Raw genomic sequence first — 20,525 nt, forward strand, 5'->3', positions numbered from 1 at the left:
GTTTTCAGACTGTAAACAACGACATGTGCGTTTCAAACACATGCACTCTGCTTTCTGAAAACTGCATTTGCATACAGCGAGCGCGAAACGCCCCCTGCTGAAAAACCACAAATATTTCATTTTTTACAACTGCAAATTTTAGGTACTTCTGGAAAATAATAGTTGAAAGTCCTTATACAAATTATAACTTGACTGTACTCACCCTGGTGAAATTTTAGGCGATGAAGCGACGGCAACAAAATGTTCGAACTCGCGACTAGCCATAGGCTGAAGCCATTTTGAGAGAAACACTTTCAACCAAGATTGACGTCCTTGTTTACAAGTCCTCTCCAACTATTTACAAACTCCGTGGTGTATAACTTTGTAACAAAGATTCTTTCTTCCGTCTTCAAGTGAGCACGTGGAAGCAAAATAATGACAAATTATTCATAAATTCTGAAAATTCGCGAAAAACAGGACTCTGTTCGACCAACAAGCAATGTGTCGATAGAGGGTGCAATTCAGTGCTGTTGAGAAAAGTTCAACGAACAATCAAATATTGCACAACCCGGAAGTCATTGGTTTTAAAAACGCACATGTTGTCCGCAAGATTTCGTGTTGTTTGGCGTCGTCTTCCCACGTTCACAAGATCGTGTTGTACTATGGCAGATGAGAAAACGCAGAGGTTGACTGTAAGATGCATACCCACGGAGGAAAATATGATAATTTCATTTCTCCACGGGGAAAGACAAACCAATCTGCTTCGGTCGCAGTCAGAAAGTCTGGGCAAGTCACTGGGGAGAATTATGAATAATATCAAAAAAGCATCACAGAAAGGTAACAAAAATAAAAAAATGAAACGTGACGATAAAACAGCTACCGGAAGTGACGACATCGACGTAACGCTGTTTATTGATAACAGCAAAGTTTCTGAAGAACTTGAAAACAAGCTCGCGTGGAAAGATGGCGCTGTCCTGGAAATCGGCGATAACAGATACACTGTTGAAAAGAATCCACCAACAATTTTAAAGTTGACTCTTCCGCAATCCATAATGTCTGGATTCCCTGTATACCCACGCGTAGAAATGGAATTTGGTAACTTAGGCAACAGTGAGTTTATTTGGTATAAAGAAGTAAAAAGTGATCTTCCGATTGAAGAATGTGATGAAGCCGTTGCCATGGAGACCTCCTCAACTAGGAGTGATTCTTCTATTGTAGCTAAAAAGATTCTGAAAATAGACATAACATCGAGTCGGGTCCCTGAAAACTGGACTGAAATACACAAAGGAAAGTTCTATATGCCAACAAATTCAGATATCAGCCATAAATTGAAATTGAAATGTGTTCCCAGTGATGGAACAAGAAGTGGAGAAGCTAAGGAAGTAGTATCAAATTCAGAAGTGTCTGCTGGTGTTGGTGTTTGTCCATTTGAAACAAGACATATATATACTCAGAATAAAATAGGAGATGAGGGGTAAGTTCAAGAAATTGTGTAAATGTAAACTGTTCAAACTTTACCACTTCCAATTTTGCCAAGAACAACATTTGGTGAGAGAAAGTTTCTCTCAAAAACTGTTAGTTGTTTTACGTTATGAATGAATCCAGTGAATTATTCACTACTACAAAATGTTGCATTTTTTTCCTGATTCTGGAATTTTCTTTCTCTCTAACAAAAAATTTATATTAGTAAGTATTATTGACACACAGTCTATATACAATAATAGTATTGTATGTGTCTGCTCATACATAGGTATAATCCAATCAGTGGCCACCACATATGTCTGTTCAATCAGGGAGTGTGCAAGGCACGATGCCCTTCAAAAGTGACACCTCCCACACTGACAGTTTATTAAGCATATCCAAGGGGGTGTTCACCGATAAAGTTTCCATGTATCTTTCTCATATTAACGTTGTTTGGGTCTTTCTAGCACCAACTGGGTACAATTGGTATTGAATGCGATATCTGTTTTGTATGTGTGTCCACCTAGGCATTCCCAATTTCAAGGTATAGTTTTAGACTGCATGTTGTAAAGGAATACTAAAACACTTCTTGACAATCTAGAATTAATGCAATGTTGCAATCATGGTAAGCCACTCCACTAGGACCATCTCGTGCAAGTCAGCTGTTGATTGGTTGGTTGAATGAAAATTTTAGTCATCTCAGCTTATATACGTGATTCATTTATGTGATTCAATGTAGTTATTTTTTATCAAGTTGCTTTTGACTTCACTGTGTATACATCTGCAAGAGGTGATGATGTATCTCTTATACTTTTACATTGTCATATTGCTTGGCTCTTGCTGCATCAGGTACCACAAGAATCTACATTTACAGTTCAATTACACATTGTAACAAAGTCATTTTTAACAAGTATGGTGAATTTAAAGCCAAATAATTCATTATCATCCCAGCATACCCATGAGTCTTTGTGAGATTCCTTCAGTAATTAGTTGATCAGTTAATAGCCTCAGATCTTGCATTGTGATTGGTCAATGTGTTTCAACTTTCATTTAAAATTTAAAATATTTATCATAAAAAAAATATATGTAGTTAGTTTTCTATGAGGAATTTAATATTTACAGAAATGTCTTGATTCAAAATTAATATGAGGTAATCTTTATCCTACAGAGACAATAAAGTATGAGGGCCTAGCAAAAACAAAATTATGTTTCAGAGTAAAAAACAATTCAACCAAAAATGTTTATATATATATATAAGAACAAACATACCAATACCTACCCAGAAAGATTATCTACACCGCCTTATAGAGAAAACAGCACACTTCATACGAAGAATGCGATGGAAAGCTTACTTCTTCCTACACCCGAACAAGGCCTCAACCACCAAGCAGAACTACGGCTTCAATTCAACAAAAAGCCCTCCACCCATAGACGAACTAAAAGAATTCAAGGATGGCATGATTAACATTATCAGATCCACCAAGTTTAAACCAGTGAGTAGTAATTTTCTCAATGATCTCAACAGCGACGTCAAACGCATAAAAAACAGCAGCACATTGACTGTACCGGCCGACAAAACAACAAACTTCTACAAGATGGACCCAACAATGTACAGCAAACTACTGGAGAAAAACATAACTAATTCTTACAAAAAAACCACAGAAGATACGGCTAGAAAAATTAGACAAGAATATTGCAGTGAAATTAGACATCGGTGACCGCGTCGACGTCACCGCAAATAGAGAGGCCTTCATCACCCTGAAAGACCACAAACCAAACTTTGCAAATAATCCTGCGTGCAGATTGATCAACCCTACGAAACCAGAAATTGGCAAAGTAAGTAAACAAATTTTAGACAGGATCAATAAGAAAATTATTACAGAAACAAGAACAAACCAATGGAAAAACACCGCATCTGTAATAGAATGGTTCAACAAAATTGAACACAAAGAAAAACATCGTTTTATTTGCTTTGATATAGTAGAATTCTACCCATCCATTAACCAAGATCTTCTTCTCAAAGCGTTACACTTCGCCTCTTCATACGACCATATTTCGGAAGAAGAAATAAATATTATTCTACATTCAAAAAAAGTCTCTGTTATCACATAATGGCCACTACTGGCAGAAGAAGAGCACCAGCTCATTCGACGTAACTATGGGCAGTTTCGATGGCGCAGAGACGTGTGAATTAGTTGGATGCTTTTTATTGTCACAGCTACATGATATTTGCGGAAAAATGATCGGCCTGTACAGAGATGATGGCTTAGCCGCTGTAGACAACACACCCAAAGAAACAGAAAGAATAAAAAAAGCCATCTGTCGTATTTTCCAACTACACGGTCTGAAAGTCACAATCGAAGCTAATAAAAATATTGTCAACTTCCTGGACGTCACATTCAACCTCACTGACAGCTCTTACAATCCATATATTAAACCCAACAGCCACCCACTATACGTACATGTACATAGAGAGAGCAACCACCCACCCTCCATCACAAAGAATATACCGGCAGGAATCAACAAACGATTGTCATATCTTTCATCAGACGAAAAACACTTTGATCTAGCCGTGCCACCCTACCAGACAGCTCTAAATCAAAGTGGATATGATTATCACCTCAAATTCGAACAAACAGACCTCGTAACAACATCCTCTGGTTTAACAACCCCCCCCCCCCCCCCCCCCCTTCAGTAAAAATGTCACTAACAGCGTCGGGAGAAGATTCCTCACCCTGGTTGATAAGTGTTTCCAACAGGGAAACAAACTCAGGAAAATTTTCAGCCGTAACACCATCAAATTGAGCTACAGTTGTACGAATAACGTGAAGCAAATAATCTGCAATCAAAACAAACAACAACTTACAGCGGCCAACACCAATACACCCAGTACAGAGATTAACAGATTATGTAACTGCCGTAAGAAACCTGAATGTCCCTTAGACGGAAATTGTTTACAATCGGCATTAGTTTACCAAGCTAATATCTGACGGCAAGACAACAACAAGTGTGAAACATATGTGGGACTAACAGGAAATGAATTTAAAACCCGGTACAGAAACCACACTGCATCGCTGCGCAACCAATCATTGAGAAACGCAACAGAGCTCAGTAAATACGCTTGGTCATTAAAAGACAATAACATCGATTATGACATCAAATGGAGAGTGTTATCGCGTGCTGCACCATACAATACTTCAAGCAAACGTTGCAACTTATGTATTAGAGAGAAATATATTATAATTTTCCAACCACATTACTGTAGTTTAAATAAAAGAAATGAGCTTTTTTCTTCCTGTAGACAGAGAGCCAAATCGTTGCTATGCAACAACTAGTTTTAATATCGTAAACACACTCCATTGTTATGCAAATCTGTAGCGCTTATAACGTAGTCTGTTTCAGTGGTTTATTTAATAAAGTCTTAACTCCTGATGAGTGAGGTACTCCATGTACCTTATGAAACAGTACTGTAGAGTGAACTTTACTCATGTAGTTGTGTCTTAATTTCTCTGTCCACGTATGTAAATCTGCTCTACAAAATCATTGTTTAGTATCGAGCACTCTCACCTGGAATAATCGACTACCTTCCTATATATATATATATATATATATATATATATATATATATATATATATACTGTAACCAAAAGCTTTGGGTGACGTACAATATTGAATACTAAAGCACATAATACTCTGTGTTTGTTATGAGCTAAGACATGCTATGTGTTCATTATATCAGAATAATTCATTATAACACGTTTACAGTGTAACTGTTTTTGTACTATCTTTTTTCTGTCTAGTTTACGAGTGGTTTCATATAATATTTTAGCTGATCCTTACACATCCACAGAGTTTGCCCAGAATGTACTGTATCCGTACTGTGCCCCATATGCCCTGGACATTGACTACAGAGAGCAGTTATTACTGAAAGAACTCACAGGTAAATAAAAGTTTAACTCCTTATTAACAGTAGTAGAATGTAATGAAAACAGGGTTTTTATTGTCCTGGAATATACCGCGATCTTGGAAAATCCTGGAATTTCATAGGTGTTATAACTATGCAAGTCCATATACAGATACCACCACCACCCCTTTCCACCCACACATTACCCTTCATCACCCCTTTCCACCCACACACTACCAACCACCACCCATACACTACCCACCACCACCCCTTTCCACCCACACACTACCCATCATCACCCCTTTCCACCCACACTCACTGCCACCACATCCAACTCCATTATCCCCTTTCTTTTGCTTATCTGACAGGTTATAATGGTGATATAGTGTGCTTACAGGAGATGGGTAAGCGGGTGTACAGTACTGCATTTCTACCTGCATTTCAACTCCTTGGCATGGAAGGTAGATACACTGGGAAAGCTGGAGATATCCGTGAAGGGGAGGCACTATTCTATAGAAAAGATAAATTCAGGTGAGACATTCAGGAAAGTAATCAATATATTGATCACCAATAGCTTATTGGTTGTTGCACCATATGCATATTTAAAGATAACCATATTTAATAATGAGTAGAATACAGAGAACGGCATTATCAATCTCCTACGTAGGTGACAATGATTTTATTAACAAAATTACTGAACATGACATTATTGGGCTTGGGGAAACCTGGCTGGATAACAGTACAAAGGATAAACTTCAAATTCCAGGATACTATACACAATCAAATATAAGACAATCTCAAAGAAGAGGAGGAATCTCAGTTATAATCAAACAAGAACTAAAAAAGGGAATAAAAATCATAAACATGAATGAAGAAGACATAATATGGTGTAAACTAAAGAAAAGATTCTTCAATACCACAACTGATATCTATATTTGTTTTCTTTACAATCCTCCTATTAACTCAACATATGCTAAACAAAATTTCTTTGATAATCTTGAAAAAAAGATTACAGAGTATTCTAAATTGGGTGACGTTATAATTCAAGGAGACTTTAACAGTAGAACTGAAATTTTGCCAGATTATATTGAAAATGATACCTCTAGATTCTTACCTTTACCAGATTCTTACAACATACATGTAGATGATAATGACCCACATCATAATAAGGATATAACTCAACTCTTATGGAAACATGTTGATAAATTTATGTAAAAATTGTAATCTAAATATATTAAATGGTAGAATCCCTGGCGATTAAACTGGAAATTTTACATGTTTCCACTATAATGGGGTCAGTACAGTAGATTACACAGTCGTTTCATCATCTTTATTAAATCAGTTTGAATATTTCAGAGTTTATGATTTTACCTTTTATTCAGACCATTGCCAAATTTCTTGTCTTCTTAAAGGGGAGCAGAGGTGTGGCTTTTGACACTCTGTACATGAAATTTGAGATCTATGAATGAATTCCGTCGATAAAAACAACTTGTATGTGCTGCGAAATGCCCTAAATATCGGGTATAAAACGGGCTGTGAAGCAGACGACAAACTTCCGCTTTTCCTGGTGTCATTTCGCCTCTAGAGGGCCAGTCAAATGACGTCATCAGTGAACACTGATAATTGAACCCATTCATGCTAGTACGTCAATCCCATAGAAATGCTACTATGAAAGACCTTGTTAACTGACTACTTAAAAGTTGAAACATGGCGAAATGTTGTGCGCATGAATGCCATAACGATTCATGTTAAGTTTCTCGAAATTCCAAATAAAAAAATCACGTTGTTGGTTGCGAGAAAACGGCAGAAGAACTAACCTGAAAATGAAGACATGTACAGCGCTCTAGCTATAGTAAACAGTGAGTAAATAAATATTGTTTGAGTTAAAAAATAAATTAGAAATACGCTAATATCATTACAGTAATCATTTCACCCAATTTCCCACTTTTAATCGACCGCTTATCGCTTAATTTCCGACCGCACTGTATTTTCCGACCGGAAAACGACCACATTTTTATCGTCATTTTTCTCTCACCGACCCATTGAAAACACCGACCGGTCGCCCAAACACTGGTCATTGGCAGAGTAGTGATCGAAATAGTGGTTTTGAGAGATACAGTTTGGGGATACAACGGGTACTAACTATTATTAAATTCCGAACTACTCTTCAAATCTATACCACATTGTATCATTCGCGGAGGAAACTTCACCTGTGTCCAATATTAAATAACTGACTTTGCGTAATTATTATGAAACCGATATATTACAATGTTGAAATTTTTAGAGCCGGTTACGGGTAAAACATTGTAAACAAATTTGCGTAATTAGAAAAGCAGCGCACCAAGTAAACGACCTCAAAATATACAAGTTTGCGTACAGCACCGTCAGAACTAATTTACAAGGTCGACGCGCGGAGCATGAAAGAAAATGATTGCTAAGGCAACGCGCCTGTTCAGTGCGTGACTTGGGGGTCAAACTTCGGTCAACACACACTTGATGTCAGCATCGCGCGCAGTAAGTTACGCAATGAAAGTACTTAAAATTCAATTGCATTCTAAAATGATGTCGTTGATCACTCAGTCTTTTGAAAAATATTATAACTAGTTTCCAAGCTTTTGATGCAGCCAGATTTATTTAACTTTGTGGAAATATAATCTTTTTAATTTCTCAGTCCTTTCTGGGCGACCTGCGGCTGTTTGTTTCCTACTCGTTCCTAAGCTAGCGATTGGTGAGAATGGTTATTAATATATTACCCAATACACTTGTAAATCGGACAGTCATACCGCAATTGTGTTGAAACATTTTGGGGGCAGTAAGTAACGTCAGAATATTGTTTAAAATAAAATATTCCATCCCAATCAAATCTAGGTCAAAGGGTCAAAGTGCTTGCATATAATTATAGATAGTTAAAAACTAAATACTAGTATATTTGAATGTTTGACGGCTATTCAACGTTTGTGCAAACAAGAATAAAAAAGGTAGTGTATACAATAGCGATATGACTGAGATATCATGGCATTTGTTTACAATATTGTACCGACTCTAGTATTTGACACAGATGAAGTTGTTCGCGAACGATACAGAGTGGTATAGATTTGAAGAGCCGTTCAGAATTTATAATAGTTAACACTTGTTATCCCCAAACATTTTGACTACTCCTGTGCCGGTGACCAGTGTTTGGGCAGGCGGTCGGTGTTTTCAATATACCAGCGAGAGAGAAAAAACGGTAAAAATGTGGTCGTTTTCCGGTCGGAAAATACAGTGCGGTCGGAAATTAAGCGATCGTTTAAAATCTGGGAAGTTGGGCAAAATGAGTACTGTGGTTTTAACTCGTACAATATTTATTCACTCACTGTTTACTATAGCCAGAACGCTGTACTGTCTTCACTTTCAGGTTAGTTCTTCCGCCGATTTCTCGCAACCAACAACGTGATTTTTTATTTGGGATTTCGAGAAACTTAACATGAATCGTTATGGCATTCATGCGCACAACATTTCGCCATGTTTCAACTTTTAAGTAGTCAGTTAACAAGGTCTTTCATAGTAGCATTTCTATGGGATTGGCGTACAAGCATGAATGGGTTCAATTATCAGTGTTCACTGATGACGTCATTTGACTGGCCCTCTAGAGGAAACCAGGACACCAGGAAAAGCGGAAGTTTGTCGTCTGCTTCACAGCCCGTTTTATACCCGATATTTAGGGCATTTCGCAGCACATACAAGTTGTTTTTATCGACAGAATTCATTCATAGATCTCAAATTTCATGTACAGAGTGTCAAAAGCCACACCTCCGCTCCCCTTTAAACTACCAGAACATTTATCATTAGATAATGACACAAACAACGAACAATTATACTGTCTACCCAAAACATGGAAATGGAATCTATTGTACACCTTCACATATCAAGATACATTGGCCTCAGACAGGGTACAACAAAAGATTATTTTATTTCTAGAGAGAAAATATGAAAAATATAATGATGGGGTTAATGAAGCAGTTAAAGCATTTAACTCAATAATAGATACTTCAGCAACACCAATATTAAACAAATGTAAACCAAAGTCAAAGAAAAGAAAGAAAAAGTGGTTTGATAAAGAATGTCAAACAATAAAAAATGATCTCATAAAAACAGCTAAGTTGCTGAGCAAGTTTCCATATGATAACAACCTTCGTGAGACATATTACAGTAAAAAGAAAAAATTCAAACCATTTATTAAAAAGAAAAAAAGAGAGGAACAAAATTTGTTATTAAACAAACTATCAAATCTCAAAAAAAAAAAACCCAAAAGAATTTTGGAAAATTATAAATGCTATGAAAGATTCAAAGAAAGATAGCAACAACCCAATATCACCTGAGAAATGGTTACAATACTACAAAATTTGAAATGAAAATACCACTCAGAATAGTGACAACAACATACATACTAAAATAACAAATCTAGAAAAAAATATCTCACATGACCTCAATATAAATAATAACATAACAGGAGGAGAAACTAAACTATCAATAAACTGTCTTAAATCTAAAAAATTTGCTGGTTATGATGGTATATGTTCTGAATTATTGAAACATTGCTCTAATTATTTAACTAAGTCACTAAGAAAATTATTCAATTTAATACTAGATGCAGGTATATTTCCAGACATGTGGAATACCAGCATCGTAACACACCTATATAAGCGAGGGGACAGTCATGATCCAAATAACTACAGAGGAATTTCAGTCTCCAGCAGTATTGGCAAAGTGTTCTGCTCCATCATAAACTCAAAACTTACACAATACTTAGCGGACAACAAAATTATCAACAATAATCAAGCAGGATTCAGAAAAAATCATCGCACAACAAACCAAATATTTGTACTTAAAACAATAATTGAAAAATATCTTAAAAAGAATAAAAAATTCTATTGTTGCTTTGTAGATTTTCAAAAAGCTTTTGATAATGTATGGAGAAATGGGCTATTTTATAAACTTTTAAAGGCTGGTATTAATGGTAAACTATATTTAGTTATAAAAAACATGTATCTCCAGACATATGCAACCATAAAATCAGGGCACAAAATCACTTGTATGTTCGAAATTTAAAAAAGGAGTAAAACAGGGCTGTGTGATGAGTCCAACGCTTTTCAATTTTTTCATAAATGATTTAAGTACATCATTCAATTCCAGTCATGAACAACTCAATCCAGCCATACTGAATGATAAAACTGTATCATCATTATTATATGCAGATGATTTAGTTCTTATGTCTCAAACAGCACCCGGTTTGCAAAATTTAATAAATATTTTGCAGACGTATTGTTCTGAATGGAACCTAGAAATAAATTTATCTAAAACAAAAATCTTAATTTTTAAGAATAAATCATTAAAAACATCTGAATACTTCTATTACAAAAATACAATTATTAGCTGTGTGACAAGTTATACTTATCTTGGGATAATAATCTCGTCATCTGGAAATTTTATAGAAGCAAAGAAAACATTAGCAGAGAAAGCATGCAAAGCTATGTTTATACTGAACAAAACATTGGAAGGCAACACTGACATCAAACTCTTTCTGAAATTATTTCATTCAAACATTAAACCCATTTTACTCTATGGTGCAGATGTCTGGGGATCAGACATTTTGGATTTTGGAAAATGGGAGAAATGTCCAATTGAGAAAACTCACTTAAAATTTTGTAAGAGAACACTTTGTTTAAACAGATATACAAGCAACGCAGCATGTAGGAGCGAAATAGGCGAACTACCACTATTAATAGAAATTAAAAAAATGCTAATAAAATACTGGTTAAGACTAAAAGATATGCCAGAGGATAACCTTACAAAACAAGCATACTATGAACAACATACATGGTTATCATCAGTAAATAAAATATTAAAAGAGAATTATTACACATCATTAATAAATTTTACAACTGGTATTCCAAAAAGAAACATTCATAAGATTATAAATAACATTGAAGCAAATATAAAACAAAAATATGTAAACCAGTGGAAGTCACAAATCTCAAAAGATAATAGTAAACTTAGAACATTTGCAAAAATCCAATTTAAATACTCTTTTGAGCCGTATTTGACACTACAAAACATTAACCATAGAAATGCATTACTAAAATTGAGAACAAGCACACACAAACTTGAAATTGAAAAGGGCAGGTACACACACCCTAAAACACCAGTAAATGAAAGAAAATGCAAACAGTGCAACATGAATGTGATTGAGGATGAATTTCACTTTCTCATGATCTGTCCAAAATATGGAAACTTGCGCCAACAACTTATGTCTGAATTTAATTTTCTATCACATGATGCACACAATACATTCATTCGATTGCTCAGTGCAGATGATTGTGAAATTATAAAAAAGGTTTCACAGTTTATTTACAAAGCCTTTCAAGAAAGAATAGATAGTTGAATTTTATTATTATTAGTCTTAGTTTTATTATTATTAAACATATTAGTATTAGTAAAAAAAATTTAACACATTACATTTTACTTTTATACTTAACATTATAATATTTTCTCTTTCTTTATTATTTCATTATTATTATTATTATTATTATTATTATACTTTGTTATACTTTTATTGCTTCTGTACTGATAGAAATACTGTATTTCTAAAGATGCAATAAATATTATTGTTATTATATAGATTGGAGTGTCTATCAAGTATTCAACACCAACAGCAGGAAATCTTTTCTGCATCAATCGATTTGGCTTTTGGGGAACCATGGTTAAGGTGATTGTGTTTGGCCAAAACTGGTGTTATTCTTTTACGATAAGACAATGTTCATACAGCCCTGTTATGTACCGTAATCCCAGACATGGAATACAAAAAATTCACTACCATATTTTTATTATAGCATGTGTGCTTATAAATATATGAGAGATGCCAGGTCAAACTAATATATTTGAATGATCTAGTATTTATTATAGTATACATTTTGATCTAGAGTTTAATAATGCTGATTTGGAGCCACAAAACATCCTTGTGTATTGGACAAAATTGTTGCAGGTTGATGCAAAACCAAATCACTGCCTCAAGTAATGACATTAAACTGCATAATTTGATGAGTTGAGTGGGCAAGTTCACATGCTTAGATGGAAATACAGAAGTCCATGTCTAATTTCACTCTGTTTATTATAACTGACTCCATGCAGAAACCAAACACACAATGGTGAATTTATTTATCATTACTTTTTACAGGATGATTGCTGAATATGATGTTAAACTTAATGATGTGGTACAGAATGATCCACGCCATAGGAAACTTTTTGACAAAATATCTGAGAATAAAGCATTAGTGGATAAAGTGCTGACAAGATCAGCTATAGTGCAGGTGAGGAGATAGGGGGCGCTGTTCAGGGAAAGCCTTTAAGCGTTTATTATAGATTTGATAGATTCTTTTGACCATCCTCCCATACTTGTTTTTTAGCTCCACAGTTGACTTAGTTGATCGAGCGAAGCTGTTCATATTCATTTTTCTGTCACCTGCTGTCATCTGTTGTGCTATTTTCGTCTTCTTCTTGAAAATGTCTGATTGCTGAGCTATTTTATATGTAGACACCTTGAGTGAACCTTAGTCAGATTTGTTCAGTTTACGACAATACCTTTTATTCTCTAATTATAGTGAATTGTAATTTTAAATTGTAATATTTTAAAATATGCTATTTTAAACTTCTTCTTTAAAATGTCTAGCCCAATTGTTTGTATAATTTATACACAAATCTTGGGTAGACCTCTTATTTTGTGACGGCAAGTTTTTTTTAGTGAATATTTTAGTAATTTTTTTTTTTAAATGCTCTTTTCAACTGTCTAACTACAATATAAACAGCTGAGCTATATCAGCTGGCTGCTTGTATCAAAATGTTTTGTATACTAGTAGTTTGCTATTAAAGTTGTATTTCCTCTTTGAAAATATGTAAATGACAGGCAGAACAAGATAAAAAACCGAAAATAAATTCCAAGTGGAAATTAAGTATTCTACAGTAATATGTATTATTACATATGTACTGCAGTTTATTTTGATTCGTCCCTGAAATCAAAATCGGTATTTCCACACCTGATATGCAAATGAGTCTGAGAGCAAACAAAGTAGTCCCTTCAGGAGTACTGTTTTTCGAAACATAGCAGAAATAAACAATATTAAGAAGTACGATATTTCTCTCTTAGGGTACATGAATATACTTGCCGAGTGAAATGAAATTTGAAGAACAGTAATGGTACTTTTTGGCAGTCACTTATTTTGACAAAAACTAATTTGCATATGTATTCGGTATTTTCACGGTCGATATGCAAATGAACATGGTATTTCTATTGGCTACCGAACTATTTTTCTTTTGTAAGCACATTTTCGTCCGATTCAAGTCATTAGGTGTATGAGAGGCGATGTATTCTGCTGTACTTTCTGCTGTACGGCCGCAGGATACTCTGAATCACTTGTGAAAATAACTTCCATACGCAACGAAAGCCACAGGGAGGGTGTGGGGTTCTGTCGTATTGTTTTTTATTGAAAATGTAAGCATGTAGCATGACAACCACCACTCTACAATCTCAAACTGATTGTCTATGTTTTTGTCCATGTTTCTATATATCTGTAGGTCACTATTTTAGAAACGTTGAGTGAACCAAAGAAAAAACTCTGTGTTGCAAACACTCACCTCTACTTTCACCCACGGGCAGCCCATATTAGATTGATACAGACTGATATAATATTGAAACATCTCAGTTATGTCAAGTCATTGTATACATCACAGGTATGTGTCACCATTTTCAAGAATTATTTTCTTTCACCCTAGTAAAATATAACTTACTGCATAACTATTCTCTGAAGCATCACATGGATTGGTACAACCTACAGAGCTATACTTTTTGAGGGGAGGGGAAGAGAGGGTTAAAACAACAATGAGTACATGACCTGTGACCTAATTGTTGCCAAGTCTGTACTGGTGTCCAGTCGAAAAGGACATAAAACAGTTGGTCCTGCTGGCTGTGTCTGTATTCATTGTCACAACAAGCAGCAGATTGTCGCAGGATGAAAGGGGATGAAATACTCCGCTTACATCTGTAATTCCTAGAAAATGTGAAAATTGTTAATCATGTTTAATTTTTTTTTCCATAGAATGGCCAGGATGATTTACCCATCATGCTTTGTGGTGATTTCAATAGTGATGCTAAACATGGTGTACATAAATATGTGACGACAAAATCTATACCTGCTAATTATGCAGATTGGTTTTCAGGTAAGTAACCAATAACATGCATGAAAATCAGTGCATACTAATTATGCAGATTGGTTTTCAGGTAAGTAACCAATCACATGCATAAAAATCAGTGCATGCTAATTATGCAGATTGGTTTTCAGGTAAGTAACCAATAACATGCATGAAAATCAGTGCATGCTAATTATGCAGATTGGTTTTCAGGTAAGTAACCAATCACATGCATGAAAATCAATACATGCTAATTATGCAGATTGGTTTTCAGGTAAGTAACCATCCACATGCATGAAAATCAGTGTATACTAATTATGCAGATTGGTTTTCAGGTAAGTAACCAATCACATGCATGAAAATCAGTGCATGCTAATTATGCAGATTGGTTTTCAGGTAAGTAACCAATCACATGCATGAAAATCAATACATGCTAATTATGCAGATTGGTTTTCAGGTAAGTAACCAATCACATGCATGAAAGTCAGTGCATACTAATAAGGCAGATTGGTTGTCAGGTAAGTAACCAATCACATACATGAAAATCAATACATGCTAATTATGCAGATTGGTTTTCAGGTAAGTAACCAATCACATGCATGAAAATCAGTGCATACTAATTATGCAGATTGGTTTTCAGATAAGTAACCAATCACATGCATGAAAATCAATACATGCTAATAAGGCAGATTGGTTGTCAGGTAAGTAACCAATCACATGCAAGAAAAATCAATACATGCTAATTATGCAGTTTGGTTTTCAGATAAGTAACCAATCACATGCATGAAAATCAGTGCATACTAATTATGCAGATTGGTTTTCAGGTAAGTAACCAATCACATGCATGAAAATCAGTGCATACTAATTATGCAGATTGGTTTTCAGGTAAGTAACCAATCACATGCATGAAAATCAATACATGCTAATTATGCAGATTGGTTTTCAGGTAAGTAACCAATCACATGCATGAAAATCAATACATGCTAATAAGGCAGATTGGTTGTCAGGTAAGTAACCAATCACATGCAAGAAAAATCAATACATGCTAATCATGCAGATTGGTTTTCAGGTAAGTAACCAATCACATGCATGAAAATCAGTGCATACTAATTATGCAGATTGGTTTTCAGATAAGTAACCAATCACATGCATGAAAATCAATACATGCTAATAAGGCAGATTGGTTGTCAGGTAAGTAAACAATCACATGCAAGAAAAATCAATACATGCTAATTATGCAGATTGGTTTTCAGGTAAGTAACCAATCACATGCATGAAAATCAGTGCATACTAATTATGCAGATTGGTTTTCAGGTAAGTAACCAATCACATGCATGAAAATCAATACATGCTAATTATGCAGATTGGTTTTCAGGTAAGTAACCAATCACATGCATGAAAATCAATACATGCTAATAAGGCAGATTGGTTGTCAGGTAAGTAACCAATCACATGCAAGAAAAATCAATACATGCTAATCATGCAGATTGGTTTTCAGATAAGTAACCAATCACATGCATGAAAATCAATACATGCTAATTATGCAGATTGGTTTTCAGGTAAGTAATCAATCACATGCATGAAAATCAGTGCATACTAATTATGCAGATTGGTTGTCAGGTAAGTAACCAATCACATGCAGGAAAAATCAATACATGCTAATAAGGCAGATTGGTTGTCAGGTAAGTAACCAATCACATGCAAGAAAAATCAATACATGCTAATTATGCAGATTGGTTTTCAGGTAAGTAACCAATCACATGCATGAAAATCAGTGCATACTAATTATGCAGATTGGTTTTCAGGTAAGTAACCAATCACATGCATGAAAATCAATACATGCTAATTATGCAGATTGGTTTTCAGGTAAGTAACCAATCACATGCATGAAAATCAATACATGCTAATAAGGCAGATTGGTTTTCAGATAAGTAACCAATCACATGCATGAAAATCAATACATGCTAATTATGCAGATTGGTTTTCAGGTAAGTAACCAATCACATGCAAAAAAAATCAATACATGCTAATCATGCAGATTGGTTGTCAGGTAAGTAATCAATCACATGCAGGAAAAATCAATACATGCTAATAAGGCAGATTGGTTTTCAGGTAAGTAACCAATCACATGCAAAACAAATCAATACATGCTAATCATGCAGATTGGTTTTCAGGTAAGTAATCAATCACATGCATGACAATCAGTGCATGCTAATTATGCAGATTGGTTTTCAGGTAAGTAATCAATCACATGCATGACAATCAGTGCATGCTAATTATGCGGATTGGTTGTCAGGTAAGTAACCAATCACATGCATGAAAATCAGTGCATACTAATTATGCAGATTGGTTTTCAGGTAAGTAACCAATCACATGCATGAAAATCAATACATGCTAATTATGCAGATTGGGTTTCAGGTAAGTAACCAATCACATGCAAAAAAAATCAATACATGCTAATCATGCAGATTGGTTGTCAGGTAAGTAATCAATCACATGCATGAAAATCAGTGCATGCTAATTATGCAGATTGGTTGTCAGGTAAGTAACCAATCACATGCATAAAAATTGGTGCATGCTAATTATGCAGATTGGTTTTCAGGTAAGTAACCAATCACATGCATGAAAATCAGTGCATACTAATTATGCAGATTGGTTGTCAGGTAAGTAACCAATCACATGCATAAAAATCGGTGCATGCTAATTATGCAGATTGGTTTTCAGGTAAGTAACCAATCACATGCATGAAAATCAGTGCATACTAATTATGCAGATTGGTTTTCAGGTAAATAACCGATCACATGCAAAAAAAATCAATACATGCTAATTATGCAGATTGGTTTTCAGGTAAGTAATCAATCACATGCATGAAAATCAGTGCATGCTAGTTATGCAGATTGGTTGTCAGGTAAGTAACCAATCACATGCATAAAAATCAGTGCATACTAATTATGCAGATTGGTTGTCAGGTAAGTAACCAATCACATGCATAAAAATCAGTTCATGCTAATTATGCAGATTGGTTGTCAGGTAAGTAACCAATCACATGCAAAACAAATCAATACATGCTAATCATGCAGATTGGTTTTCAGGTAAGTAATCAATCACATGCATGAAAATCAGTGCATGCTAATTATGCAGATTGGTTTTCAGGTAAGTAACCAATCACATGCAGGAAAATCAGTGCATACTAATTATGCAGATTGGTTTTCAGGTAAGTAATCAATCACATGCATGAAAATCAGTGCATACTAATTATGCAGATTGGTTTTCAGGTAAGTAACCAATCACATGCATGAAAATCAATACATGCTAATTATGCAGAATGGTTTTCAGGTAAGTAACCAATCACATGCATGAAAATCAATACATGCTAATTATGCAGATTGGTTTTCAAGTAAGTAACCAATCACATGCAGGAAAATCAGTACATGCTAATTATGCAGATTGGTTGTCAGGTAAGTAACCAATCACATGCAGGAAAATCAGTGCATACTAATTATGCAGATTGGTTTTCAGGTAAGTAACTAATCACATGCATGAAAATCAATACATGCTAATTGTGCAGATTGATTTTCAGGTAAGTAACCAATCACATACAGGACAATCAGTGCATGCTAATTATGCAGATTGGTACTTGGTTAAGTAACCAATCATACGCAACAACCAATCACATCCCGTGAAGTCTGTGCCATGTGGAGTATGGACATACTGTAAAATGACTAATTTTCACTGGGTTTAAATTTCGCTGATTCACCATTTCAGGCATATTCAGTGGGTTTTGAATTCATGGTTTTATCATTTAGATAATGTGTTCTATGCTAAATTTTAAATTTACTGGGTTTTAATTTAGCGCATTTTCCAGTCAGCGAAATAAGCAAAATTAAAACCCAGTGAAAATTAGTCATTTTACAGTACATCATTGGGTACAGTGATAATATTTCTTTATTTCAATAAAAGTAGAATATATTTTAATGCAAGAAAATTAGCTACTACTAATCAGCATATTCTTTTTTTTCTTCCTTTCAGCTGGTAAAGATGAATACTGTGCAGATATCACTTTAAATCATGACCTTGAGTTTAAAAGTGCATGTGGACTTCTGGAATATACAAACTATGTTGCCGGATTCAAAGCTGCAATAGACCATATCTTTGTGGATGGAAACTTTGATGTATCACAAGTTATACCAATGCCAACTGAAGAAGAATTATCGTTACATACTGCTCTACCTAGTGTAGTTTTTCCATCAGATCATATCGCTCTTATATGTGACCTAGAATGGAGTAAGAAGTAGACAGTTGTTTTAATTAATATTCTCTCTTAAATTAATTATTCAAATGATAGCTATTTTTAGATAACTATGACTATGTTGGACAGTGATGAAGTTGTGTGTGATATCGACAGAGTTTCTCTCTGTAAAATTTGAAATTAATCATGCTATTATGTTTACAAAATTAACAAAGGTAAAAATAAAATTGTGTTAATATGTCTGCTATATTTCTTTGTTATGTTGGGGGGGGGTGGGGGGGGGTGCTGAGAAGCAAAGCTACATACTGATATATCTGTTGCATTAATCATTGCACAATGCTATGAGATGTATATTCCTATCTTCTAATGTGTCTGCAGTACAGTATTGCTATGGTAACCAGCTATCATTGTTTTCATTTACCCTGTGCAACAAATTAGCAACAAAAACGTTGTCACAATATTTTGCCTATTTTTAAATATATTTCCATAATATTTTTGAACCAAATTGTGCTTATTTCTGTAAATACAAAAAGAAATTTACATGGTTTTAGTTTAAGTAAAAACACTGCCGTATCTTTTGCTCAATATATGTATTTATTGAATATTATGGTAAATATGAAATAAATAACAATTTTTTAGTGATTATGAATAAATTGACTATTTTTTTGGTAATAAGAAAATAATCTTAATTTTATTTGAAAATTCTATATTATGATTTTTTCAACATGTTACTCTAGCTACTCTGTCTGTTTTCTATGCTTTGCTATCTATTTTTCAGTCGAGAAAACAGATGACGGCAGCTAGATTACACAGGTGTGTATTGTTTGTTTGGGACTGATACTAACCAAACCAATATAATGATAAAGCAATAAACTTCACAAGAGTTAGATCTGATAACTGTAAAATTTGTATTAGGCCAATGATTCCTAACATTAATGGATTATATTTGTATGTATAAATCACACTAGCTCAGTTGATATGTGTTTTAATGTGTTGAAATCCAGCTTTGAAAAGACACTTTTCTATTCTATCAATCTTGGATCATGAAATAAATGGATGTGGATTAAAATGCATGCATGAACAACAACAAAACTTGAAAATGAAAGTGTTCTGAGTTGCTAAAAGCACTTGTTTTTATTAACTTCTTTGAGATAAACAGATATCAAGTTCATAAATAAATAGTTGGAAACCAAAAACTCGTTTTTTAAGTTTCGTACTTTCAAACATCTGGTTTGAAATTGGTCACAGTTTATTGACAATCAAAAGGTCATACAAGCTGGCGTAATTGAAGTGAGCCCTCACACATCGCATTTGAGAGAGGAAATAAAGGAAGTGTCTAAAGAAATCCCTCGCCATGTTTTGTAGTGATACAATTCAATTGTGTTTTACTACTTCACATTGACAGCTTTATAGTTAAATTTTTGTTGCATTAATTAGTGGCATTTTTAAACTTAGTGTTTTGTTTTTGCGCTATCCTCGGGGGCGGAGCTACGTCACGGACGTTCTACGTTGCTATGACACGCACCACTGTACCACGTATTTCTATGGGGCTTTGTGCGCGCTGCTGTGGAACGCCGGTGAAAACTCGAGAAAACAACACAAACTCAACTTTGAAGTAATCCTGAACAACCAAATTCATATATGTTACACACGTAGGGCTAATCTTGTTACACTGTTCAGGGGACTCTCAACAACCATCGCAAAGTACCGTTT

General features: G+C 34.7%; 2 protein-coding genes across 2 annotated transcripts in view; one reads left to right on the forward strand and one right to left on the reverse strand.

Moving 5' to 3' along the window:
• Positions 1-296, reverse strand: part of LOC100372733 (band 3 anion transport protein-like) — a 67,143-nt gene extending 66,847 nt beyond the window's left edge. The window contains exon 1 of the mRNA XM_085495555.1: positions 203-296. The gene's annotated coding sequence lies outside the window, so the exon portion shown is untranslated. The remainder of the gene's footprint in view (positions 1-202) is intronic.
• A 211-nt stretch (positions 297-507) lies between these two features.
• Positions 508-19,465, forward strand: LOC102801206 (2',5'-phosphodiesterase 12-like). Its single transcript, XM_085495554.1, has 7 exons — positions 508-1,453; positions 5,241-5,380; positions 5,713-5,875; positions 12,558-12,690; positions 13,952-14,107; positions 14,473-14,593; positions 18,593-19,465. The coding sequence occupies exons 1-7, from the start codon at positions 576-578 to the stop codon at positions 18,856-18,858; spliced, it is 1,857 nt and encodes a 618-aa protein (XP_085351680.1). The 5' UTR covers positions 508-575; the 3' UTR covers positions 18,859-19,465.
• Positions 19,466-20,525: the final 1,060 nt, after the last annotated feature.

This window comes from Saccoglossus kowalevskii, chromosome 22 (genome assembly GCF_978046115.1).
Source record: "Saccoglossus kowalevskii chromosome 22, keSacKowa6.1, whole genome shotgun sequence".
Lineage (NCBI taxonomy): Eukaryota > Metazoa > Hemichordata > Enteropneusta > Harrimaniidae > Saccoglossus > Saccoglossus kowalevskii.